Source organism: Gossypium arboreum, chromosome 7, assembly GCF_025698485.1.
Source record: "Gossypium arboreum isolate Shixiya-1 chromosome 7, ASM2569848v2, whole genome shotgun sequence".
Classification (NCBI taxonomy): Eukaryota; Viridiplantae; Streptophyta; class Magnoliopsida; order Malvales; family Malvaceae; genus Gossypium; species Gossypium arboreum.
In genome coordinates this window covers 100,516,476-100,542,439 of record NC_069076.1, presented here as the reverse complement: position 1 = coordinate 100,542,439, position 25,964 = coordinate 100,516,476, and the positions used below count along the sequence as shown (strand labels likewise).

The 25,964-nt window shown below is 33.8% G+C and overlaps 4 protein-coding genes across 5 annotated transcripts; 2 read left to right on the top strand and 2 right to left on the bottom strand.

The window, feature by feature from the left end:
• The first annotated feature begins 361 nt into the window (after window positions 1-361).
• LOC108476246 (F-box protein At5g07610-like) lies at window positions 362-4,216 on the top strand. Its single transcript, XM_017778401.1, has 2 exons — window positions 362-1,302; window positions 3,913-4,216. The coding sequence occupies exons 1-2, from the start codon at window positions 362-364 to the stop codon at window positions 4,214-4,216; spliced, it is 1,245 nt and encodes a 414-aa protein (XP_017633890.1).
• A 258-nt stretch (window positions 4,217-4,474) lies between these two features.
• LOC108476255 (F-box protein At5g07610-like) lies at window positions 4,475-5,163 on the top strand. Its single transcript, XM_017778413.1, has 2 exons — window positions 4,475-4,848; window positions 4,968-5,163. Exons 1-2 carry the CDS (start codon window positions 4,475-4,477, stop codon window positions 5,161-5,163), a joined length of 570 nt encoding a protein of 189 aa, XP_017633902.1.
• Window positions 5,164-5,244: 81 nt separating this feature from the next.
• On the bottom strand, window positions 5,245-7,468 carry LOC108470728 (uncharacterized). The gene is made up of 7 exons (XM_017772171.2): window positions 7,169-7,468; window positions 6,842-7,055; window positions 6,580-6,746; window positions 6,377-6,501; window positions 5,949-6,009; window positions 5,691-5,739; window positions 5,245-5,567 (listed from the first exon to the last, which is right to left on the bottom strand). The coding sequence occupies exons 1-7, from the start codon at window positions 7,328-7,330 to the stop codon at window positions 5,491-5,493; spliced, it is 855 nt and encodes a 284-aa protein (XP_017627660.1). The 5' UTR covers window positions 7,331-7,468; the 3' UTR covers window positions 5,245-5,490.
• A 954-nt stretch (window positions 7,469-8,422) lies between these two features.
• On the bottom strand, window positions 8,423-24,412 carry LOC108451083 (uncharacterized protein At3g06530). Of its 2 annotated transcripts, none has more exons than XM_017748831.2 (39): window positions 24,033-24,412; window positions 23,727-23,940; window positions 23,475-23,570; window positions 23,264-23,381; window positions 23,010-23,183; window positions 22,698-22,868; window positions 22,059-22,114; window positions 21,862-21,951; window positions 21,632-21,780; window positions 21,343-21,425; window positions 21,120-21,248; window positions 20,968-21,042; window positions 20,284-20,452; window positions 19,624-19,763; window positions 19,434-19,526; window positions 18,720-18,963; window positions 18,316-18,410; window positions 18,080-18,223; window positions 17,820-18,000; window positions 17,555-17,688; window positions 17,360-17,441; window positions 17,112-17,274; window positions 16,671-16,746; window positions 16,366-16,539; window positions 16,171-16,233; window positions 15,987-16,091; window positions 15,280-15,369; window positions 14,541-14,746; window positions 14,196-14,406; window positions 13,900-14,082; window positions 13,558-13,653; window positions 13,410-13,477; window positions 12,983-13,331; window positions 11,834-12,049; window positions 10,941-11,597; window positions 10,408-10,817; window positions 9,742-9,991; window positions 9,205-9,375; window positions 8,423-9,045 (listed from the first exon to the last, which is right to left on the bottom strand). In XM_017748831.2, exons 1-39 carry the CDS (start codon window positions 24,190-24,192, stop codon window positions 8,815-8,817), a joined length of 6,516 nt encoding a protein of 2,171 aa, XP_017604320.1. In that variant the 5' UTR covers window positions 24,193-24,412; the 3' UTR covers window positions 8,423-8,814. The 2 variants fall into 2 exon arrangements, with proteins under 2 accessions (XP_017604320.1, XP_052886648.1); XM_053030688.1 differs by having other exon boundaries at window positions 18,720-18,957.
• Between the last annotated feature and the right edge of the window lie 1,552 nt (window positions 24,413-25,964).

Below are 25,964 nucleotides of genomic sequence, written 5' to 3'. Positions count from 1 at the left end.
AAACTAAGCTTCTTTTCTCCATTGCTTTGAGAGGAGTACTGAGAAAGCAGCTTTGTCATATTTCTATTTATATATATAGCTTCAAAGTGATGATACATGAGACAATTCATTCTTTTCTTTCTTTCTTCCATTCGAATACCCTCCAAAACATGCTTTCCAAGAAAAGACCTCGCATACGAATTGTCCGAAGATCCGATAAATATTCTCAAAATGCTGAGGCCATTGCCAACAACTATGATCTTTTGATACTGATTCTAGTTCGTTTACCTGTTAAATCTCTTCTTCGATTCAAATCTGTTTCGAAAACCTGGCACTCTTATCATCTCCGATCCCGAATTCTCTCGACATATCAGGTCTCATCATGTGCAAATTAAGTTATCAAGTCAACAAACCTGAATATGGCTTCATCCCTCTTGGAAACAAATCATCAACTGATGATGCTCCCTCTAAGTATCTGGATTTCATTAACCACCCATCAGGTTTGAAAGTTGTGCAATCATGCAATGGATTGCTATTATGTAGTAGCTCCCGTTATTACAACAATTTCAATTATGATTATTACATTTATAATCCTACAACCAAACAATTTGTTACTATTCCTTTACCAAGTAACCTGCAGAATGCTAGAATTGTATGTCGTTTGAGCTTAGCATTTGATCCAACCAAGTCACTTCACTATAGAGTTGTATGTGTTCGAAACCCCGACCCATGGCTCAACATTTCGGATGATCCGGAATCGGACTATGTGAGCCAACAAATCGAAATATACTCCTCCCAAACTCGTTCCTTGAGACTCTCCGGTAAATCTTTCCTTGCCCATGTCAACACTGGGTTTGGTGGTGAGCTGTTTTGCAATGGTGCCATTCATTGGCTTGGTGCATGTAACAATACTTCTTTCTATTTCAACGCCGAAGAAGAGGAACTTCGAGATTTGCCAATGCCATCAATTCCCGATGATTGGGAATGCCTTAGGCGGGTTCTGTATTTCGGGGAATCTCCAAACCATTTGCATCTTATCGAAATATATCCACCTCCAACAAGTCGATTCAGTGTGTATGAGGTTGAGAGTGATTACTCTGGGTGGTTTGTGAAGTATAACATTGACCTTGATCCACTAATGGTAAGGACTTATCGGGATCCTTCGGATTTGAACTATTACGCGTTTTCCATTTTTTATATTGTTAGGGAAGCAAATGATGAAGAATCATACATGGTATTGCATATACCTGAGAAGGCTGTTCGGTATAGTCTAAAAGATGGCAGCTTCAAGAAAATATGTGATTTGGCTGCAAATGAAGCTGAGTATAGGAGCAGCCCTGCTTTGATTTTATTGGCCTATTCTTGTGTTGGTGAATTCATTCAAACTCTCATCTCCTGTATCACAACAATCTTGAGAATAAAATTTATTATTACTTTCCATCCTACCAAATTATATATGAATTTTATTGCACTATTTATTTCTAAGCTTGAATTTTCAAAGTGGGGTGTGTTTAGCATTTTCGGACAAATAAAAAAAAACAGATTTGACGTGACAATGAGGAGGAGCACGATGACGCGATGGATGAGCATTTGTAATCCTATTTAGAGAGTTGACGGAATATCTTTTGCATAATATTTGATGAAGAGTTTTTGGAATACATTTTGAGGGAGTTTTGTATTTGGGTTTTGAGTTTTGCTTATTTAGATTATTTTCTCCATCTTGTACTCTTTGTCCATGATTTTTTTACTCTTAACTGAGTTTTTTTCACGTAAAATTGATGTGTTCTATCTTCTTTCTTTTTTTTTTTCATTGTTTATACAGATCAATTCTTAATAAGTGATAAAATAAAATTTTAGGTTTAATCAAATTGGTTAATAGAGACTTCCTAAAAATGTTACATTCAGCAAATTCAGCCATGCTTACAATTGTCTCAATGCTATCCAAGTAAAAAATGAATTGATACTTTTTTTTTTTCCAAGATTGAATGGAATGTGTTATGGGTAAATTACAATAATAATCCCTAAACTCTTCTTAAGCTCAATTTTCGAAAATTGAGCATGTGGTCATAAAAATTCTAGCTCCAGGTTTGTTGGCTTGTTAATTCTGTCTCCTTCCTTGGACAGCAAACAGCATTGTCATTGTGATAGTTGACTAATTGCATTTTATCATATCATAGCAAATCCTTAATTGTATATTCAACCATAAATCCATACATACACCCAATGTGTTTTATGAAAAGGCACCCATGTGCCTCATTATCAATGTTTTTCATTGGCTATGTAATATCTGACTAAACTTCTTCTCTCCATTGTGTTTATGAATTGCTTGAAACTGTTGATTCGTGAAGCAATTCTTTTTTCAATCCTATTGGGTAATCGGATACTCTATAGTGTGCTCTCCACGAAGTGGCCTCGGATAGAATTGACGAGATCCGACAAACATTCCCCTAATGCGGAGGCTATTGCTAATAACTATGATCTTCTGATGCATATTTTTGCTTGTTTACCTATTAAATCTCTGTCACCTCCGATCCCAAATTCTCTTGTTGCCTTTTTGTCCACATATCAAGGCTTATCATGGAGAAATCGAGTTCTCCAATCATCAAACCTGAATATGGCCTCATCCCTTTTGGAAACATGTCATCAACCGATGATGCTACCTCTCTATGTATCTTGATTTCATTAACCACCCTTCAGGTTAAAAATTTAATGTTTTAGTTAGTATTTTCTTTTTTAAAAAATAAGTAATTTGATTATTTTTGAAAGGTTAATGATCAAATTGAGCTTAAAAAAAGAACAAATACTAAATTGACAAAAAAATATAAACGTTGAAGGCTAAATTTATCATTATGAGTTAGACTTGATTAAAATATGCCATAAGTCCATATACTCTTCACAAATTTGGAATTTAGTGTTTGTACTTTTATTTTCAGGAATTTAGTATTTCTACTTTTCAGATTTTAAAATTCAAGTCCAATTGTTAGCATTGTTAATTTTTTTATTAAATTTATTGGTGTGACATTTTAAAATAAATAAAATGCTCACTTAGTAGCTATATAACTACAAAAATGACATTGTAATGAACTTGAATTTAGCAAAATAATTTTAATATCGTTAATAATTGGACCTGAATTTTGAAATATGAAAGTAAATGTATTAAATTCCTAAAAATAAAAGTACAAAGACAAATTTTAAATTTTCAAAGAATACAAAAACTTATGGCATATTTTAACCCTAACATTTAAAAAAAAAGTGATATGTTCACTTAACATTCTAACTTAAACGCGTAGTATTGCATGTAATTAGTGAATAGGGTATGAAATCAAATAATTCGTGTTAAGCTACAAATGAGTATGTCATGTCATACAAGGACCTTTTTGTAAATAGTATATTGACTGCAGATAGCATATTAATTAATATGTATATATTTTTGAGGGCTGGAATTAATTTTTATATTTTTACGATAATAAAAGTGAAATTTTACTATTTTAATGGCCTATATCTTTATAATTTTAAAGGTTTAAATCAATTTTTCTCATTTTGAGGAGTTAATGTGTAATTTTACTATATATTAATTTAAAATTTTAAAATTATAATAAAACTAAAGGTGAAATTTTTCATTTTAGGCGGACTCCACCCAAGTATATATATAGGAAATTAAAACTTCAATAAAAAAAAATCATATATTATAAATGGATTTTCCAGAATTTTTAAATCAACAACTGACCAATTCCTAATTTGTTTATAATCCTTGCAAGTCAATGATTCTAGGCGTACCCAGAAATCTTCAAACTACTCCATTGCTTGAAGAGGAGTATTGAGAAAGCAACTTTATCATATTTCTACATATATAGCTTTAATGTGTTGACACATGACACAATTCCTTTTCAATCTTATTCAGTATTCGAATACTCTTTAAAATATGCTCTCTAGGAAGAGACCTCGGATGCGAATTATCCGAAGATCCACTAAACATTCTCAAAATGCTGAGACCATTGCCAATAACTATGATCTTCTCATACAGATTTTAGTTCGTTTACCTGTTAAATCTCTTCTCCGATTTAAATCTGTTTCGAAAACCTGGCACTCTATCATCTCCAATCCCGAATTCTCTTGCCATCTTTTTCCTGACATATCGGGCCTCGTCATGCGGAATTTGGGTTCTCCAGCCGACAAACCTGAATATGGCTTCATCCCTCTTGGAAACAAATCATCAGCTGATGATGGTCCCTTTTAAGTATCTGGATTTCATTAACCACCCATCAGGTTTGAAAGTTGTGCAATCATGCAATGGATTGCTATTATGTAGTAGGTCCCGTTGTGACAACAAATCCAATTATGATTATTACATTTATAATCCTACAACCAAACAATTTGTTATGATTCCTCTACCAGCTAACCCGCAGGATGCTAGAATTGTATATAGTTTGACCTTAGCATTTGATCATACCAAGTCGCCTAACTATAAAGTTGTATGCGCCCGAGACCCTGACCCATGCTCAACATTTCGGATGATCCAGACTCGAACTTCATGAGCCTACAAATCGAAATATACTCGTCCCAAACTCGTTCCTGGAGACTCTCCGGTAAGTCTTTCCTTGCCCATGTCAACACTGAGTTTGGTGGTGGGGTGTTTTGCAATGGTGCCATTCATTGGCTTGGTGCATGGAACAATACTTCTTTCTATTTCAACGTCCAAGACGAAGAACTTCGAGATTTGCCAATGCCTCCAATTCCCGATGATTGGGAAGACCTTAGGCAGTGTCGGTATTTCGGTGAATCTCAAAACCATTTGCATCTTATCGAAATATACCGACCTCCAACAACTCGATTCACTGTGTACGAGATTGAGAGTGATTACTCTGGATGGTTTGTCAAGTATACATTAATCTTGATCTACTAACAGCTGCATATCCAGGAATGGTACGGACATATTCCGTTCCTTCGGATTTGACTTATTATGTCTTTTCGGTTCTTTGTATTGTTAGGGAAGCAGATGATGAAGAATCATACATGGTGCTGCATATACCCGAGAAGGCTATACACTACAATCTAAAGGATGGCAGCTTCAAGAAGATTTGTGATTTAGATGCAGATGAAAATGGTTATAAGGGCAGCCCTGTTTTGATTTCCTTGACATATTTTTGGGCTCATCATTTCATCCAAACTCTCTCTCGTGTATGAAGGATTACTTATTACATAGTATATATATTTATATATGCATGTATGCACCTATATATACATATATGCAAAACAAACAGAATCTTAGATATTAAAGGCATTACATATCAAACTTAATTGCATAATTTGCAATTAATGCTACAAGAATGCATCCATATCTTTTTCCATCAATTCTATTGCTGTATGAAATAAACAAATGCTAGCAAACAGTTTTACTTTTAACTGTGATATAATGAAGCCTTTACAAGCATATTAGATTAGCACGAGCCACCATTATTCCTTTCTTTCAAATATTTTCCCTCTTTCCCCACATCAGCTTCTTCCCATTTTCTACCTTCTGACTGAATGAGCTGAGCTACTCTCCAATGGGGTGAACATGAAATTCCCAGAAAACATGGCTTCTTTATCTGCAAATTAAATCCCAAATTTTAGGTTAAGTTTGAAGACATTGGATTCAACATCATAAACTCAAAGTTCCCAATAAATAATCACCGTCAATTAGTAAGTTGGACTGATAAAAAATAGCCTACCAGTTAACGAGAGGCAACTGACTTCACGACGAACATACCTTGCCATCGCCTGCAGACAAAAACATAAATCAACTCAAAATAAACTTATGTTGTTCATACTGTATTTCATGTTATGAGCACAGTCGTTCTTCTCCAAGAGGTTAAAATATGGATGCATTGGCATTTCAAAAAGGAACTAAAGAAAATACCTAACGAACCAACACCACATCCTACATAACTGTTAATTACAATGGCATAAAAGAAGAGATCGGAACATGCCTGGACTGTACGTAACGCGGCAGCATCTGGCTTGGATGTACCATCATCAGAAAAGATATTCCTGCAAAATTCCAAACCAATGTTTGAAGCTGAGTAAATTCATTGCCAAAAATGTACACCAAATGGTGATGCAAGTAAGATCAGGTTTGATAAGCCTCAGAAGGACTGAGAGTGGCTACAACTTCATTGCACCACCCAAACTGAAAAAGGGGCCAAGTCTAATTCTTACATCATAATTTCATGGCTATCCACCGGGAATCACCAAGTTTCAGTATAACAAATTACACATCTAGTTACTGTAGTTCTAAATGGCAGGCATATAAATTATTAAACAAAACTAAGCTTCCTTGCATAGGCACAGAATTAAAAGAGAAGTTGCAATGAGGACAACCATAAATGACCGGAACAAGTTCCAATAAAGATCTTACCTCCATATAACCTCTGTTAGCTCCTCGTGTGTAGCCTCCGGAAGCAAGGCAGCATCATAAGCAACAATATTTCCATAGAATATCTTCTCCAATTCTTTCATCCATTTCGTCAAAAGTAAGTTAACCTGCCATTTCAAAGATAATAAAACTTGCTTCACAACAACTATTCAAGTCTCAAGCGATATAACAGCAGATCAACATACCCCAGCTTTAGATACTCTGAGCTCAACATCATGATTATAAATCTCATAGACGTATTGTCCTAATTCAACACCATCTTTTCCTTCAGCTTTCAACCGGCGTAAGCAGAGCCACATATGAAGTACAAGCAGTGAAAACGTCATCCTGAATGTCTTCTCCAAGTTAAATACTGCAGATAAAAAAGACCAATGTTACTGCCAACAAAAGGAAAATCCAAAAATTTAATAGAAGTTTTCATATATAAAAATAAAAGAGGATAGAGACCTTCATAAATAGCAGGTTTATCAACTTGGGAAAGGACACGCCTATATATAACATTAGCCCCTCGAATTGACTTGCTTTGTTTACTATAGAAAAGCATCATCTTGAGAACAATACGCCTAATGCCTTCATACTTTGGGTCTTCCACTCTAAGGGGAGAATCTGGGGCCAAAGCCAATGAACAAGGCTTAGACCAAAACATTTTATCCAAATTTACCTATTCAAAAATAAAAATCGAGATCATAAACAACCCAATAAAAGATCTTGAAGAGATGTATTGGTATAAATTCATATTGGGTATATTTTTTGAGAGAAAATAAAAGATGTTACCAATGATTTGGTAGGTGGGAAGGAATCAGCAGGAGCAGGTGCAGGTGCCACAGCTGCATAGCTTTGGCGATGAATCAAACTGAAATCTTTGCCTAAGTCAATGGAATTGAATGATCGTAGCTTTGAGAGATGGGTTAAAGCTCTGCTCCATCGAGGTAGCATTTTTCTTTTTGAGAAATGAAATCTGATTTCCTTTTACAATCCAAAGGGGGTATTGCTTCAGCTTTCAAAGCCCTAAACCCTCGCTCACTGTAACTGAGCCACACTCGAAAACGATAAAGAGGAAAAGTCAGTAAATCGTGCGGTGCATATTAACTGATCAAACAACCTCGATACTAACACCAGATTTATCCACGTCACCCAAAAATATAATAATATAAACGTATAAAATATATAAAATGTAATAATTCATAAAAAAAATCAGAATAAGAATTTTTTAAGGATTTTTTCGTTAAATTTGACAATAAAAGTCTACTTTGTTACTTAAATTTTTTTTGTGTTTATTTTGGTATTTAAATTTGACAATTAAATCTATTTTTATCTTTAAACATGAATTTCGTCATTTGTATTTTGTTACATGTGCTTTTTGTTCACTTAGATACTTGAACTTAGTAACTAAATCCATTTGAGTCTTTAAACATGATTTTCTCAAATTCTGATTATATGACCATCATTCTTGAAACATAATAAAATTAATCAATTAGACTAATTAGATTAAGAATTAACCTATATCTTGCTCCAAACAAGGCTAAACCGATTAAAATAAAAAACTAGTCAAAACCAATAAAAATAAAAATGAGACAAAATTAATTGTTAAACAAGTTGAACCAATTTAATAGGTTTCTATTTTCTTATTTTTATGAATTTTAATTATTTATTTAATTATTATTACTCTAAACAATTAAACCAATCAAACCTATCAATTCAAGAATTAATAATTTAATTGATTTAATTAGAATATTGTATATAACATTCACGTCATCAATTGAAAAGCACCGATATCAAATTTTCACATCATAAAATTTTTATATTTTTAAATTTAAAGACAAAAAAATCTAATTAGCAGATTAAAATACCGAAAAACAGATACTAAAATAAATTTAGAGGCTAAAAGTTGATATTAAATCAATACTTAAATTTTACAATTTAGCAAATATAAAAATTAAATCATATGATATTATAAAATTTCGTTAAAAAAAATTCAGATGATTTTGACACAAATCTCTAAATGCTAATATTCAACTATTACTGGTATCTCCATCATAATTTGTACCCTTTTATTCTTCACTCCCACCAAAAGATAATTAAAGACTGCATCTGGATTATGATGAATTATGCATCATAATTACTCTTGTTCATACGAAGTACAAACAAACAGCTGCAAAAGCTTCATAACAAAATTAAAAAATTAATTATATTACATTAACAAAACTGTCAAAACTGGTATAAAATAAATGAAGGATTGGCCAAGGCGTACAAAATTTGGCAGGTACTATTTAACCTTTAACTTAAGCTTCCTATAATAACTAGTTTTAAACTGAAAGTTGAGACTTGCTGTCTTGCATCATTCAACCCTTTTCTCATACAATGGTTTTTCCCCGGATAAATGAAAAATGGGGTAATGGTTTACCATATCCTGACCGTCATCAGAGGTATTCGCGAAGGTTTTCACCACTCATAGTCTCCATCTCCTTGAGGATATCTTGTGCCAATGATTTGACCGGTAACTCCACATCTTCCAGCAATTCACCTAGGAAGGGGATGGTTTCTGGTAGCAGTACCAAATATTCTTCTTTTAATTTCTCCAGAAATTCCCTAACTATTCTCAACCCCAACACTCGAGCACGCATCTTCTCACTCCGTGTTTGCATCAATACCTGTCGTATTTGAAATAACAATACAAGTCAACGTGGAAATGCACAAAAGGTTTGAAATGATCAGCTGTTGAACATATTAGATGATATGAGGGCTGTGCAACAAGGTATCAAAAAGACTGCAATCCCGAGCTCAAAAGGGCAAAAAGGATAGAAAACCACCTCGTGGTTCAGGGGCTTCCACAGCAGGTCAGTTCCAGCAGTAATAGCCATCTGACCTATGCAAACAACCAGCAAGTCATCTACTTCCTTCAGAGACGGTACATCGGTTTGCTCTTCAACGGAAGTTGGAGGCTCAATGACAAGCTGAGAAACAATGGGCTTCAATAAAACCTGCATACGAAATTCAAAATGTTCCATCAGTTAAAACAATTAGAATCAGGATAAGCAACCCTAACCAATTGAATTATCAAAGCCATTCAATTACCCATAGTTTCTAAATAAGATGATACACAAAGAATGCTCAGTAAATAGATGAAGGGCAACATATACAAGATAAAGGAATTGTAGGCATCTGAAAAGTGAAATCCTTAAGATTTCACAAGTCAATTACCCAAGGGTCACCTAGATATGAGATTGAATACATACATATATGTGTGTGTATAGTTTTAAGGAATAATTTAACATATACCTACACTTTAATTAGAACCAACTCCATGAACTATAAAAACTACAATTAAGAAAATAAGATTTGCTAACCTGAAAGTTTGATGAATTGAGAAACTTCTGCCTTCCAGTGTCATGGAGAAAACATTTGTGTAGTGATGATAAGATCAATGCCCTAAGATGCCAACTTTTAAGTGATACGCCGCCATTTACAATATTCCCATCCTCCTGAACCTTGGGTTTCTTTTTCTTCCGTACTAAATCAGAAGCTTTATCTGCAGAATCACTAAGCAGCTGTACACAACTCTTGACCAAGTACTTGAAGTAGGGGACAAACAAAGACCTGCATTTAGGAAGAACAGCATATAACTCTAAACCAACTGATTAATAAATAATAAGCACATATATAAAAGCGAGTTGTTCTAAGCAACAGAGAACTATTGCAGAATTTCTACGATAAAAGGAGTTCCATGTCTGATATGACCAAGTCCTGAATAGAACAGCACGTTATCAAATTTGTGTATCTGATATTTTCATGCATCAATTTTCATAACCAAAATGTACTCATCTAGGACCACAAACCTTCAATATACAAATGACAGAAAAAGTAGAGAACAGAAACGAATTTCGAAAGGAAAATCGTTGAGATCTGGAACTGATGAAGATAAAGGTGAACCACACCACTAAGAAGACATATTCAGAAATTAACCATAACTCCGCATCAAATATGAATCAGAAACTTGAGAAAAATTTAATTACCTATGATTCTCCACAAGTTTATTAACCAGGCTATAGAATGATATAGCCCTGTCAATATTCATGGTTCCACTACCAGCAACATCTTGAAACTCCGTCTCGGCCCACTCAATACTCTTGGCAAAAAGAGGTTTAAACATATTCTCTGTTAGTTTCATTGTAAGAGAAATTATCGCATTGATAACGCTTTTTTCTACAGCATCAATAGTTTGAACTGTAACAGGATGTTGCCGACGCAAATCAAGAGCAACCATGCATTGGTCAAAAATCTTTCCATAGGAGCCACTAACTGATGTCCTATCCATTTTACTAACTAGATCTGCTAACATTTGGAAAGCAATCACCAAGCTTGAATCTCCAGATTTAACAGCACCCGAGTATATCTTTAGCAAAGGCTGAAAAGTAAGTCGAACCTGGAAACAAAATCAGAAGAAATAGTAACAAGGATTAGCAGGCAGAATAAGTGGGAGTTTCCAGACGGAGAGAAAGAGGGGAAAACAGAAACTGAAAAAAATAATAACTAAATGAAGACTTACAGGTATCTTATCAGTCAAGAGCTTTCGCACTAAATCAGCTCTGGTTTTCAGCTTTAGATCTGAAGCTGACACATATGCAGGATGAAGTACCATTAGTTCTATGATATCTCCAAGATATGGGTTTAAAAATCCCCCAAGCTTCTCAACAACTGCTTCCAAAGTTATAAGAATAGACAGCAAAATGGAAGTAGATTCATCACTTCTGCTTTCTAAATTGGAACTCTCAGATATTCCACGAGACTTCCGAATAACATTTTCCATCATACAAGGAAGCTCAGCCAGAGCCTTTGGTCCAAGGACATTAACCAATGTGCCAGTTGTTTTAAGGCAGCTGGAAGAGACAGCCATGTTGTCTGAACTGATGCCTTTCGTAACTGATGCAAGGCACATGCCAAAGACTGAATGATTAGAAGAAAACCTCTGTGCCAGGATATCCAGTGTTGAAAGTGCAGCCAGTTTCAATGACACATTTGATTCATCAATAGAATCATCAACTATCTGAACAATTTCTGTACACATCTTCTGAAAATATTCAAGAGCAGTATCATCCAAATGGAGCTCATAGCTATTTGAATTTGGATCCAGATCTCTTTTTTCCTTGCACTTTGACTTAACAGAGACATGGTCCTTAAGTGTTTCACATAATATCTCGAGAGCCTGTTTGCAAGTACAGCTTATTGGTTAAATAATAAGCTCATTGTTAAGAATTTAGAACAGTATAAAAGTGACCAAAAACAACCAACATTTTGGGATACACTGTTACAGATTTGAATTGTGCAAAATTTTAGGCATAAAACACAAACTTGCACCTCGTAATGGAAGATATCTCAGTCCCAAAAATCCAAATCCCCAAATTTAATAGAAACAGAAAATTACTGAAGTAGCCACATTACCTTCTTTCTCACAGTGTTATCCGCATTGCCAAGTAATTTGGTGATGTATTCAAAGCATGTGGAAGGCATCATACTCATTGTAATTGTCTTCAATATAGCATGCACACATGCCTTAAATTCTTTCCAACTTCCAACTGGAATTCCTATTTGCTTTCTTCTTGCATCAACAACTTGTGAGAGAAAGACAACCTGCTCTACAAGTTCTCCAAGTTTTCTCTGTAATAAGCAAAACAATATTCATATCCAGATAATGCTTCTGACTACCATAAGAATAAAATGAGAATCAGAAAACACATACAGTCAGCTAATTGGTCAGGCAAACGAGTTAGAAAGATAATAGATTTTAATTTTCCAAGTATAAGAATTAAGAAATTTTACAAAATAAAAATAATAATAAAAGATCATGAAAGTTACAACCAAATTAATGAAATGAAGCATTCTAAATTAAATCATCCACCTAAAATAGGCTACTATCATGTTACATGGATTCCAAGTTGTGAATCGGAAAATACATGCAAGATCTAACCCACCATAATTGTGTAAAAGGAGTAATGCTGACAAGACTTTATCCTTTCACTGAATAGTTCAAAAGTGGCTTACAAAAACTAAAAGAAATGATCTTCACTCATGGATATAAAAAGCAAAAACCAACCAACTTCAGAGTTATTGACCTCAATTGGGTTAATAATTGGCTCAACTTGTTCATAATTGAGTAAACCTCGAGGTTAAGTAGCTCAATTAACAAGTATTCTAATACTCAACTTTTGAATATTAGTGAGACGCATGTATATTCTTAATTGAGTTCATTCTTCATGATAATCAAACTAACTAGTGCCCAGCTCGAAGGCAAGGAAAAAGCTTGGTTGACCTTGAGCCTTACATTCTATCACTTCGACTCGATATACCCCTATTCAATCTATCCACAACTTCTATTCAATTAGATACACAGATTTTTTGAACGAATAGCACATAGTGTCAAGTAATTTGTCAAAAATGAAAAATGAAAATATTTTTCCATGGTAAAAAATGAACAGGGTTAGTCATTATATATGCACATGCATGAAAATCTGGTGAAACACCAAGTTCGGTCTGCAATATATTGGCTAACTATAAAGGACGAGAAATTCTAAAAAGCATATGGGCTTATACCTGGATGCTATCTGAGTTCTCCCTAGATTCAAGCTTCAATACAAATTCTGGGTCTTGCAATTTGTATAAAACAAAATGCATGGCAAAGAAGAATTGCATAAACACTTCTTGAGTGAGATCATTCGGTCTCATTACTTGAAGAACCTTTAATATAGAAGGAAGCCAAACCCGGCACGAGTACTGCCCACATATTTGTATGGCAAAGGCATACTCCCAGTCTTGGTGTGCAGAATACAAGAAACTATCTGAAGAGTATGTATCTGTAAGGCAAGATAGTCCTTTTCTTGAAACTAATGAACGGAAAAGGAGGACAAACAATGAAGACAAACTATCAATCTCCCCCAAAATCCTGCAGAAAACGAAGTTAATTCAAGCAAACACTGAAAATAACCAACTGAAATAATCAAGTTCTAAATTTAGATGATACCTCAATAAGAAAGCAACAATCGACAGCCTTCTATGGTCAGCAATTTCAGGCAATATGTTTACGAAAATCTGACCAAAGCCAAACTGGAGTGTTAGAAACAACAAATCCAGATATAGATAAACAATGAAAATATTTAAGATACAATTACCTGAAGCAAGTTTTCTGTATTGTTGGCCTTAGACAGCCAGCATGGAACAACAGCAGATATAAGATCTTCAAACACATGTTGAGAATGGCTATCAATCTGTAGATAGATGTTCAGAACAGAATAATTTTTAAATAAAAATTCATTTAAGAATGCAAATAAGGTTTCGAAAACTTTGAAATAATTCATATTCCAAACAAGGTGAGTTTTAAATTGATGGGATAACAACGATTTGCATTCAAGACGTTGTCCAGGATTTCTTTAAAAGTTAGTAAAGTATAATGAGAAAATTGACTAATTGGATACAGTTCAAGACATATAAAGCCAAAAGATAGTTTGATAAACCTGTGAGACTGCAGATTCTCCAATAACCATAAGTATATCCAGTATGTGCTCCAATATCCTATTAGGAACTAACTTTGCAATAGTGGATAACAGGGTAAAGACATGATTGCGGGTTACTCCATCCTTCGTCAAACGAGCACAATCAACCAGCAGTTTGATATCAATTTTATCCATTATGCCATCCTGCCAATGACATAGGTGTTATCTAAAATCAATAAAGAAAAAAGGAAATGAAACAAAGGGAACTAGATGCAGTGTAATGTTCTACACTTTCAACTGCAGAACAGTAGGCATACCTTCAGGGAACTACTTTCATCCATGAATGAAGCAAAAATATCATCCAGAATTAACAATAATATTTTCTGTACATCAACAATTACAGTAGACTTCGACTGAGGAACACCAGAAGTTTGTATCCAACTTCCATCTTGAGCGAGAACACCATGTACCCATTCATCGGAGAATGCTTTCCTGATAAGCTTAAATAAGGGACCGACAAGGAACTGCCTAAAACATTTAACAAAATACAATTATTTTGTGGAGGAATTAGACTTGATTGGAAATGGCAAGGCTTCAATTTTAAACAAATATCACAAAAACAAATCGATGGAAGTAGAGAAATATCATTTGTAGAAGCAGACCTGTTTGATATGTCTTTCTTCAGAAGCAACACATCAAGAAGGGAGCTAAGAAAATAGAGAGTCTGTTCTCCTTTAAAAACTAAATCATAACCAGGCTTTGGATTAGCGGCTGATTTCTTTTTCTTCTTTCCATCAGCTGAAACAATTGCGACTGGATCCTCCTTACATACAAGATCAAGCATCTCACCTACTGTAGACGAAGCAATCTATAACATCCAGAAGAATGCAGCTGATTATCACAGTTGCCTTTATACAACAAAAAGAACTCCAAGAGGAACCTATTGTCTAATGTAAAAGCTACAGCATGGGGATAAAATTTATCACACCCTGATCTTGGTGTCATGAAAAGTTTCAAATTACATGATATTTTAACCAAAACATCTTTAAACAACTAAAAACACATTCAGGTTCATTTTGGTCCTTCATTACTGTACTACTGATATAAATCATGGTTGCCGTGCAAAACCAAGAACTTATTGCACGTACATTGCATCAAGCATAGGACAAACTGTAGAAAACTTCTAAAATCTTTTCCAAACATAAATCTGACAGATATGCAAAATTTAGAACTAGATCATCCTATATTTTTAAACAACTTCAAGATTAATAAAATATGAACTAAGAGCTTAGAAGAGCAAATACACTGGCACTAACTATACATACTATTCAAGAAATATTTATATGATTAATCAAAAGAGAAAGGAAAGTGCAATTGTAAAGGAGGGAGAGAGGAACAAACAGTTAAACGTAGCAACGCATCTCTGGTTGCACTATGAATATCACTATTACTGTTGCGAAACAAAAGCACTAGCTGTCGAAATATTTGACCCTGACAAAACAAATAAAAGAAAATTAATGAAAAACCATTCACCCAAGATGAACTTTGCAATTTAGTATTGTATTGAAATGATCAATAATAGCCATCAGCCATTACACAAACAGATTGATAATAAACATCTACCTCATGTAAATTATATAGATAACCATCCACTCTATAGAAATATATCAAGTATCAACCACAACCATCCGCCCTAAGTAGACACAATCAACCCAAAGAACAAACGAAGGGCAAGTATCATTTTCACATCAGGGACAAAGACCCAAAACCGTACAGGATTAGCTACAACTAATTGCACAAAGAGATCGATAATGATTGTGTATGAAAAACTTTTCAAGGATAAGCAAACAATCCAAGCTTTATCCATCAGTGATCAGAATGTACACACACAGCATTTCCCAAGTTCAGTTTAACAATCTAAAATCTGCAGGAACACTTCCACTGGACATATAATACAATCCCTCAGGCTTGTCTGGTCATGGCACAAGAACATATATATTTGTCCTTTTTCCCCCTTTCAACATCCTATTTCAATTCATTAACTAGGTAAAACATTGAAATTTAAAGTAACGCATCCCAGAAAAGTAATAGAAGTTGATAATAATAACCTGTGCCTCATTTGTCAAGCCACTGTAGAATTGACTGTTTAGCTTTTGTAAAACAGTAATACAGGGTTCTTTAATGGCAGGGTCTTCTGGAGACTTAGAATCCAACTGAAACAAGAAATATAAAAGCTTTGGATTAAGTCCTGAAATCCTAGTTCATAGATACAAGTTGAGAGGAGGTTCATACTTGCAATGCCTTGAACACATGTTCAGAAAACTGTCCACCAAGAGATGAGGGCATAATACACATCTAGGACAAACAGAGGACAAAATCATCATTGAACAGCTATGATCATAAAATCATACTAAAATTTAATGATAAAAAATACAGAGATGCATGCCTATCTTAAAGCCATATAAGACAAACCAACTAAAACCTTACCTCCAAAAGCAAGCACAGGATCATAATTTCAGTTTCTGACAACTTGAGGGATGAGTTTTCCAGTTCAAAATAGCATTGACTTCGTTTTCTCAGAAGCAGAGATAATAATGCCTCAATCTCTTTAACATGCAGAATAGCATTGCCTAATCCTTTGAGCAAAGATAAAACCTTTAGCTGCCAACAATATCAAACCAATAAAAAAATTTCAAGTCATTATCACTCGTCACACATGAAAATAACAATAATCCCTGAAATAATATCACTTAAACAGGAAGGAAAAATAGGGAACAGCTAAGAGGGCAAACCTTTCCAGATTCAGAGAGATTTAGAGCAGAACTTAATATGAAAGCCAGAATTTTCTCCTTTGTAGATTTATTAAATCTGAAATAGAATATTTAAAGAGAAAAATATATTATTAAAAACAGCATAGCCTGATTATACAATTTAACGCATGGAAACAATTATATGTTATGAATAGCGCAGAACAATTTAGCTAAAGACAACATAAAACTCAATTTCGTGTATCATGACATTATTCTACCAGATCTATTGAACACAATAGATGCAAGTACATGTAGCAATCGAAGATTACATTTACAATGCAAACTGTTCACTCCAATAAACTAAAGGAATATCATTTTTAGTGAATAAGTGAAGCCATTTCAAGTGGTACAATGACTAGGCTCTAATTATTGTAAATGCCCAGCAATAAATTATTTTAGAGAAGAAACAAAGCATGCAAGTACCTTTGCTCAATGTTTGGAGAAACCAAAATGCTCTCACAAGACGAGCCAAGCAAACATGTCAAGAAAGAAGGGAGAAAATTCTTGTCAGATAATATAAGCCTCTTTTGCTGAACCATCAAGCCCAAAAGTTCATCAAGAAAATGGCTCCAAATTGCAGTATTTCCTGTTAATAATCCAATTCCAGTTATAGTTTAAATAAAAAGGTGAATAAACATAACCATATGAAACAAAAATATCATCCATCATACCATTTTTCTTGCTGGAGAAGTCCACTTGACACCACAATTTATATAGCTTTTCAATACAGTCCATGGCAGCAATCCTAGTAGCCTGAAAACAGGATCTCACATATTTATACACAATGAAGAACTCAAAAGAAAAGGGAGACCATCATGAGCTCCTAAGACAAGCCAGCATTTAAAAATTTTGAAAACTGGTGAAACCTGATTGTCACTGGTGAGTGGAAGAAGAAGTGAGGGAAATTCAGCCAAAAGTTCAAATGGTAGTCTATCATTTAGCTGAGAACAGAGAAATGAGAAACAATGAAGGCTCTCTACTTGAACTGCAGCAGGAACTTCTGCAAAATCAATAACAGACATAAGCTTAAGCAACAGTCTCTTCAAATTCATTTTACATTGTAACTTTGCAAGGATAAATGCATGTCACCCTTGAAAACTGAAAAAGAACAAGGGGAAACCAGAAAAACACCTTCTGCTGTATAAAACCTAGACAGAAATCGAACAGGTGAAACTTTGCACTTTGTAAGGAAGCCATGTAGATGCTTCTCAACAAGCTCTTGAAGGTGTTTCTTGAATGCATCCTTCAAACTAGAACCAGCTACGAAGATGAAGAAATCCTGAACTCGGGTAATACCATTCTCATTGTCGTCCTAAAGAGAAAAGAAAAGGTCAGGGTGACGCAACAGAACCAGCAAATCAGCAACAGAAAGCAAGAAAAGTATCACCAACCAGAAAGAATTCAGCATTGACTGCTGAATCAAGTAACGTCCAGAATAGGCATATAAGAATATTCTTATTTACTGTATCAACATCAGCAACAAAAAGCTGATCTAGAAACTTTTTGCAATCCCAATCAAGCATCTCTTCATTGAACTGACAAAACAAAAGAAGAAAATTTGAATAATTTGAACAAAAAAGTAAAGAGCAATTTAACACCAAATAATAACAGAAAAATTGACTTCAACCTCATGTAGAGAGTTGCCAAGTGTAGACCCAAAAGCTTCCCACTGAGACTTCAGAACCGGAAAGCAAGCATCAAAAAGTACCAAAAATTTTCCATCTAATAGATAAAAACATACAGAACAAACACTTAGTATAGGTGCAAAAAGCAACAGCAAGGCAAAAGAAAACTTCAGGTAAATTATCATGAGATATATGAAGCAAAGAGTTTAACAAAATTACAAAGTTTCTTCACTAACAAATCAATTTTACATTAAATCACCCACCAAAAGCAAACATATTTATTAGGCTAAAGAAGTATCAAAAAGTTGCACATTAAGTTATCGATAATATGGTAAAACTGAAATGTTAGCATAAAAGCAGAAATCCCAAGACTCATGCATTCCACCAAAACAGTAAAGAAACATACTGTTTATCAACATAGAAAATGACTGCATCAGAACCAAAAAGAGAAGGGTCTTTGATGATTTAAAGTTGTCGCAACTTCTGGTAAGCCAAGGCATATACTCAGTAGGTTGCATCAAGAACTCTTCCGATAGACTTCTAACAATTTCCATATTAACTGTAGATACAGTGCCACGCTTCTGCATTTTCTTCTCAAATCTGCCAACAGCCTCCGCATCAACTGAGGATCCTGACAGTAATTTCTGCAACTTTTACAATTTCAAAGTTATTCAGCACACATAGAACCTAATAGGTGAACAAATATAATTAGTAACTGAAATTTAAAGTGAAAAACAAGTAGACTACAACCTTAGACTTTCATCTAAATCAAATGTTACTGCTACCTCTAAAATTTTGACAGCTATTGATCCCCCAAGGCCAAAATACATAGCAATTTGATATAGTATGAGGCCTTTGCAGGCCATTAGAGGGAGATTGTTCCAGTTCCGAAAATCAATATTAAGTCAAGGTATGACCAAATAAAACACAAATCCGAAACTCAATACCAATTCATCAGCCAAATTATATTCTTGTGATCTTATCACCAATGGGTTTTAGGATGGATGCTTAACATACAATTAAAAGTTGCAGACACAAAAATGGCAGCCAATAACACTCTTACAGCCAAAAGGCCCACGTTTCTTTATAAAAGGAAGAAGAAAAGAAAGGGAAGACTCACCACTTCCTCCCCAGATGCAGCTGCAAGTGTCTGGAAAAATGGCCATTTTATTGTCTTGGCCAAATCCAAAACCTTCAAGCTCAACCTATGAGTCTGCACACAGGTAAATTTATTACATATCAATTAAGAACAGAAGTATGGGTTAATAGGTCCCAATAGGGCACCTTAAGAAATTAAGTAATAAAAGTACCTCTGGCAAAATTAGTAGTAGTGAGAATATCATGGAAGCAACTTCTTTCAAATAATCTATCTGATCATGGAAGCTGAGCATGGCAATCTTTAGGAATGAAACAGGAACATCACAAGACAAAGTAGAGTTAACTGACGAACCTGAAAATGAAGAGCATAAATCATGAGAAACAAAGCCATTGCAACTCTGGTGTGCTAAACCCTCACTATTTCATAAATTCAACTGAACAAATCCTAGGCAGTAGACAGAAACTATTACCACTGCTTTTTATCTAACATGACCTCATTTAATTCACGAGCAAGAAAGATAAACCTAGGAGGAACTTCACTCAAGAACTTCTGTTACAAGAGTGTCCAATTTTTAAATGCCTGATAATCTCCTTAGGTCAACCATAGAGCATCCATCATATACCAATATCAGTCAACAAACTCACTCTCTAATCAAATAAAACAAAATCATTACACAATGCTAATCAAGCCCACTGCAGCATCAGAAGGAAAGTAAGCATTTTCTCAACTTGTTTATTTTCTTTTGTTTGGCAACAGATGTAAATTGGAATAATACAGAAAAACCAATGAAGAACCTATACTTCTCTGTTTCTCCAGGAAGTTTAGAGGCAGTAGTGGAGACAGTTAAGATTTCAAAATTCAACTTACTGACCTAATGTCAGAAAACTTAGACATTTCTTAAGCACATCACGTAATGCTTCAAGAAGATCTGAAGGACTAACTACTTCAGTCAATCCATCCACAGACAGAGCAGCTTGAACAACTGTTAAATCATCATCATGAAGCTGGCGCAATACAGCATCTTTAATGGCTACAAGCCTCTGCCAACAGAATCATGGAACAAACATCAGTTGAGAAATGAGATAACCTAATGCACCTAATTTATATAGTAAACATACACAAAAAAATATCTTCTTCCAAAAAGAGCCAATTTACTTGCCAACCGATCTTAATAAGACTGCTACACCAATGTCATACTAAAAGATAGAACGGGTACAAGGGAGAAAAGTGGGACACTACCATTTACTTAAGAAAAAGCACAAAAAGGAGAAGAAAATGTCATCTTTGAAAATAGAAAGAAGAAGGAAACACAAATAATGCAAAGAATGAAAGTCGTTTGCTGCAAGAAGGTATTAAAAAACACCATATCCAAAGAAATTCAGGAGAGTAAAGCAACAACGAAGTAACTTAAAAACATTAGAAGTATCGTCCTGAAAAGAAAGAGTGAATTATTCAAGCACCAGAGACAACATTATCAGATCAAACTAAAGGCTTGAAGCAGCAAATAAGTAACAATTCAGAAACCAAAACTACATGTATAATGCAAAGGAATTACCTGTGCATCAAGAGAATTCATTTTAAGAATAGCAGATCGGTTAAGCCCTGAAAATGTAGCACGTCGAACCTCGGGCTACGTCACAGCACCACAGCATAAGAAGCCTTGAACGTACATTCAAAAAGTCCTAATAATGTGATGCTAAATAATACCTTAGGATGGTGTGATGCAAACCAGATTTTGGACTCTGAGAAGGCTATTGATAAATCTAAATTCCCGTCCAATATTTTACTCAAAAACTCACACACAGTGTCTTCTTTCTTGGATTGTACTTTGGCATCCTATTAGAATAAGTAAAGACCAAAAAAAAACATAAGACCAAAAGCATGAAAAAGATAAAAACAAGCAAAGATATGGAGTCATAGTCAAACTAACCTCTAGGAACTTGTGAACAGCTCCATGAAATTGTGATGGATAATTCTTATTAATAGTAGCTAAAACATTCTTGGCCCAGGTTACTGAAAAATATTTCACAGATGATCAAGAAATATGACATAATTGGCATCAGTGGAAAAAGAAAAAAAGTATGCCTACAATAGACATTTAGCCAACGAAGACCAAAAGTAATAAAAATACAGATATCAAAGTAAATAACGAGTACCCTGAGCACCTGTGAAACAAAATTTAAAGTGAAAGAAAAATGTTGATAAAGTATAAGACACACCTGATTCAGAAGATACCAATTTGCCTTCCCTCTCAGATAATTTCATGCAGGTTAGTAGAATCTTCGAGACAATAGGATCCACTAAATTCCTCAGAGGAACTGAATCTATTACTGATATTAAAGCAAGATGATATGAGTCATCATAAGAACTGCAATAAACAAAAATCAGTTTAGAAGCAGCAAGTATGCAAAAAAGCAGGACAAGTAGCAAAAACTAATCAGCTTCACACCTTTGATCAACCAGAGCTTCCAACAGTATGGCAAGGAATCTATCGATGTTAAATTCCTTGGATAGTTCCAGAAGAACAGCACCAATATCCCTTTCAAAGCATGCAAAAAACCTAGTAAATTACAATTTAACCTGGTGACAAAAGACTTGCAGTACTGCATTAAATTTCTAAACAATGTTTAAAAAACAAGGAGTTACTTGATATCCCTCAAACTTTCCAAAGCCTTCTTTGGGAATACATCAACAGACTGTGACTGCAAAATTTACACAAACTAAATTAAGAAAAATAGAAACTGGACTGATAAAAAAAAAACCTAACATTTATTGCAGGATGACTAGATTCTCAATTTGAGTGACTCCAACTAGAACCATTTTGTAAGAAAGGCACATTGAGCACCTATTCAAAACGCCCCTTTAATCGTATAAAAGGATCCATTAAAAGAAAAAAGTAAGTAATAAGCATCATCTCAAGTTAGTAATTTAACAGAGATAGAATGGCTAAAACACCGACCGAATGAAAATATGGATCAAGCTAATATATTTTTTACATGTGCATCATGAGAAAATCAACATGAACTGTTCAAGGTATGATACAACAGTTGAAACTTGAAACATATAAATGGTTGAAACTGACACAAAGCTCCCTTGTCAAACATGTAAACATGGTAAAAATATGGAAATCAAATTCACAAATGATATGCATGTGAACCTTAAACGAAAAATGCCAAAACCACACCAACAGAAAATGATTGAAACTATTAACTCATAAAGAACAGGATTTCAGGATGAAATTGTTTTTTGCAAATTACATATTTGGCAGGAGCAGGATGCTGTTACCTGAACAAGATTTATCAAAGCCATAAGGGCCAACCGAAACCATTGCAAATCAGTTGACTCTTTTACATCTTCCCTAGCAACCTCAGCAACTGTTCGAATCAAACTATTTACAAGTTTAGGAGCCAATGCCACTTTATTTGCTAGAAATCCAACAATCATCAAAGCACCAGCCTACATAAAAATTGTATATAATTCAATCTAACTACATCTTCAAATCAGCAAACTAAATCTCGTGGGACAAAAACCATAAAACAAAATAGAAGGAATAGTAAAAACAATTTCCAAATAATCACACTTATGCCTTTAAAATACCTTGTGATCAGAACCTCCTTTTGCACCAAATTGAAGACCAGAAGCTACAAACGGATGGATTCTCTTCACAATGTCACTGTCAATTGTTGCAACACAACCCAAAACTTCAACAATAACTGCAGTGCAAAAGCTAACCACTGGTCTTGATGCCTGAAATTTCTTTGTCAGAGATGCCTACAGCAGATAGTAATTCATATGAGAATCACCAGGCTATAGCAACCAAATTACTATATTTTATACAAACAGTAACTTACATAGTTGCACAAGGCCTCCAAAACTCCCATATCTCGAATACATTGTTGCACTATAACAGACCTAGGAGGCGGTGCACCAGAGGCTTTAACACCATCCAAAAATTTCCATTTACTATTCCTGTACCAATCAAGAAAAACAACCCACCATTTACAAACAACTATTCGTGATAACCAAGGGATGATAAAAAGAGAAACTCCACATTTTCCTTACCCTGTGTTGATTAACTGAACTATTCGAACAAATGCATGCGTGTCATGGTATGGAAGCACACATAAAACCAAATCCTCAACATTGTAAACATGAATCCTGTAAATGCCAACGCCAATCAATTAAACATTATGTACAACAGAAAAAATATTATAATAATAACTAAAAATCAACATTTAAAAAACAAAACATTATCACAAAAGGTGAAAAACTAAAAACAGAACATTATCACAGAAGGTGAAAACTAATACTTACTTGTATCGACGTATCAAGTACTCAAGTGTTTTAAGAGAGGCAGAAAGTTGAAGATGTCCTGATAGTAACCGCAAATACGAACTTATCGAGGCATTAATTTGATTATTTTCATCCACTCCCATCAATTCTCTATCCAATTCTTTACTCTTGAGATTGAACAAATCAATCTTGCAGTTTCTAAACCTTTCGTCCACGCCTACTAGAATCTCTAGCCCTAAACACAGCATGAACCAATTTTTTTTAACAAAACATATCATATCAACAACCTTCGTTGAAAGAAATAAGAATTACAAAGCGGGAACTAACCTGACAGTGCAATGTCCAGAATAGTATCAATATCAATATCAGCAGCTTCTTTGGGGTTAAACAAAATGGAAGGGCGAGTTAAAGGACGCTTTTGAGGTTCATTCTCAACTTGAATAAACGTTTTGATAGCCTGTAGCTGAGAAGCTATAGAACTCGCCATTCCTTTCTTGTTTTCCTTTCTTTAACAATCGAAACGAAAGAGAGAACGATTTGGGATTTTTAAGAATCAAAAAAGAAAGAAAAAAAAATGAACTTTCAAACCAAAGAGAAGAAGTAGACTCAAAAACCCTAAGCGCGGCGCCGTTTTCAGGTATGCTCTGGGGTTTAACCGCCTTCCTGAAATTCTCTTCTAAATTTGTGAAGGTTAAATTCGTCATTTCAGAGCTGAAGAGATGCTTTTGGTTTTTCTATTTAGATTTAATTGTGTCCATATCCCTATACTCTTCACATATTTGAGATTTAGTCTAATTAAAATTGCAATTTAAAAAGATTTTATAAAATTATGGTGACTGTGTATTATTATTAAAATAAAAATATTTAAATCCAACTTATAAGGAAACTTTTTTTAAATTTATATTGTTTATTATTGTTAAAATAAATATATGACAATTTAGAAGGATTTTGTAAAAGTAGGGTGATTGAGAGCGAAATTAGCCCTATCTACAATTTTTTCTAAATCGGCTGAGAAGCTAATTGGGCCCAATTGAAAGATTTGAAGGCCATTTACTGAAAAGTCCATTAAACGTGAAAGGCTATTCAGGCCTACCTACTATAGAAATAAAAGACGGGCAAACGTAAACCCACCCAGAAAACCTAGCTATTTTGACTTTAAAATACCTTTAAAACTATTATAAAATTTATATCAATAAAATATATAAAAGCATACGAGTTTAGAATAACTTTTAAATCATTAAAGAATTTACGAAAAATATTACAATTGTCATAATTGCACATTTAGATAGTTAATTTTATCTTATTTTAATTTAAATACAATTCTAAGCATAAAATACGATAAATTAATTAATAATGTTTAATTAATAAATGTTTACATAAAATTTAGATTTAAACTGAATAGAATTCATATTAATTTATAATTATTAATTATAAAAAGCTTTACCTAATTACACATTTAAATAATTTAATTATTAATCATTAATTACAATCATTTTTAAATTAAATTTTAAGCTAGATAGAATTCTAACCATTAAATTCACAATGTAATAATTTAACGGGTAAACTATAAAATGTCACTAAACTTCAGAGAATTTTTCACTGAATTATGAGAAGTTATATTTTGATTACTAAAGTTATCAGCTTATTACGTTTTCGTCACTCATCCGTTAATTATCATTACAGCTTTAACGAAAAAGTGAGATGACACATTAATTGAAGGCTTAATAATATGTTAAATTTTCATTAACCATTTTTATACATCTAAAAAAATATATTATGTTAAATTATCGTTTAAGTTTATTTGATTTTTACTTTTTTGATAATTAGGGAATGGGATGAGGTTATTTGGGATCGAATCTAAACTCTCATACCTATAACATATTGTTCTTATCACTCGTGAAAATTTATTAACAATATAAAGATTAAATTTATTGTTTTAATTTTTATATGAATGCAACAACTTTAATCAAATTCACCTTTTTTTTTTCATAAAAGAAACCTCCTTACTCATTTCCTTTTCCTTCCCATAAATTTTTAAAGAATATGAGTGGTTTCACCACTAGTATTACAGAAATATATTATGACCTTTACTCTTATTACTTTTATATTAATTTATTAGTTTATGGTCAACCTTGAAATTTTAATCTCTTATAATTAATATAAAACAATTAATTGCAGAAAAAAAAACTTTAATGCCTATGCTTTTCTTTTATATTACATGTTTGATTATATTACTTAATACAATTTTATCCCTATCAT

What these genes read in the sequence shown, in the direction of transcription:
- LOC108476246 (XM_017778401.1), top strand. Translation starts at nt 362, where the DNA reads ATGTGCAAATTAAGTTATCAAGTCAACAAACCTGAATATGGCTTCATC. An exon ending in TTGGCTGCAAATGAAGCTGA is followed by an intron (nt 1,303 to 3,912) that starts GTATAGGAGCAG and finishes TATGCTCTCTAG; the next exon opens with GAAGAGACCTCGGATGCGAA.
- LOC108476255 (XM_017778413.1), top strand. Translation starts at nt 4,475, where the DNA reads ATGCTCAACATTTCGGATGATCCAGACTCGAACTTCATGAGCCTACAA. An exon ending in GAGAGTGATTACTCTGGATG is followed by an intron (nt 4,849 to 4,967) that starts GTTTGTCAAGTA and finishes TTGTATTGTTAG; the next exon opens with GGAAGCAGATGATGAAGAAT.
- LOC108470728 (XM_017772171.2), bottom strand. Translation starts at nt 7,330, where the DNA reads ATGCTACCTCGATGGAGCAGAGCTTTAACCCATCTCTCAAAGCTACGA. An exon ending in TCCCACCTACCAAATCATTG is followed by an intron (nt 7,056 to 7,168) that starts GTAACATCTTTT and finishes ATTTTTGAATAG; the next exon opens with GTAAATTTGGATAAAATGTT. An exon ending in CCGCGTTACGTACAGTCCAG is followed by an intron (nt 5,740 to 5,948) that starts GCATGTTCCGAT and finishes TTTTGTCTGCAG; the next exon opens with GCGATGGCAAGGTATGTTCG.
- LOC108451083 (XM_017748831.2), bottom strand. Translation starts at nt 24,192, where the DNA reads ATGGCGAGTTCTATAGCTTCTCAGCTACAGGCTATCAAAACGTTTATT. An exon ending in CTGTTCACAAGTTCCTAGAG is followed by an intron (nt 21,249 to 21,342) that starts GTTAGTTTGACT and finishes TTATTCTAATAG; the next exon opens with GATGCCAAAGTACAATCCAA. An exon ending in AAACTTGTGGAGAATCATAG is followed by an intron (nt 9,992 to 10,407) that starts GTAATTAAATTT and finishes TCCTAAATGCAG; the next exon opens with GTCTTTGTTTGTCCCCTACT.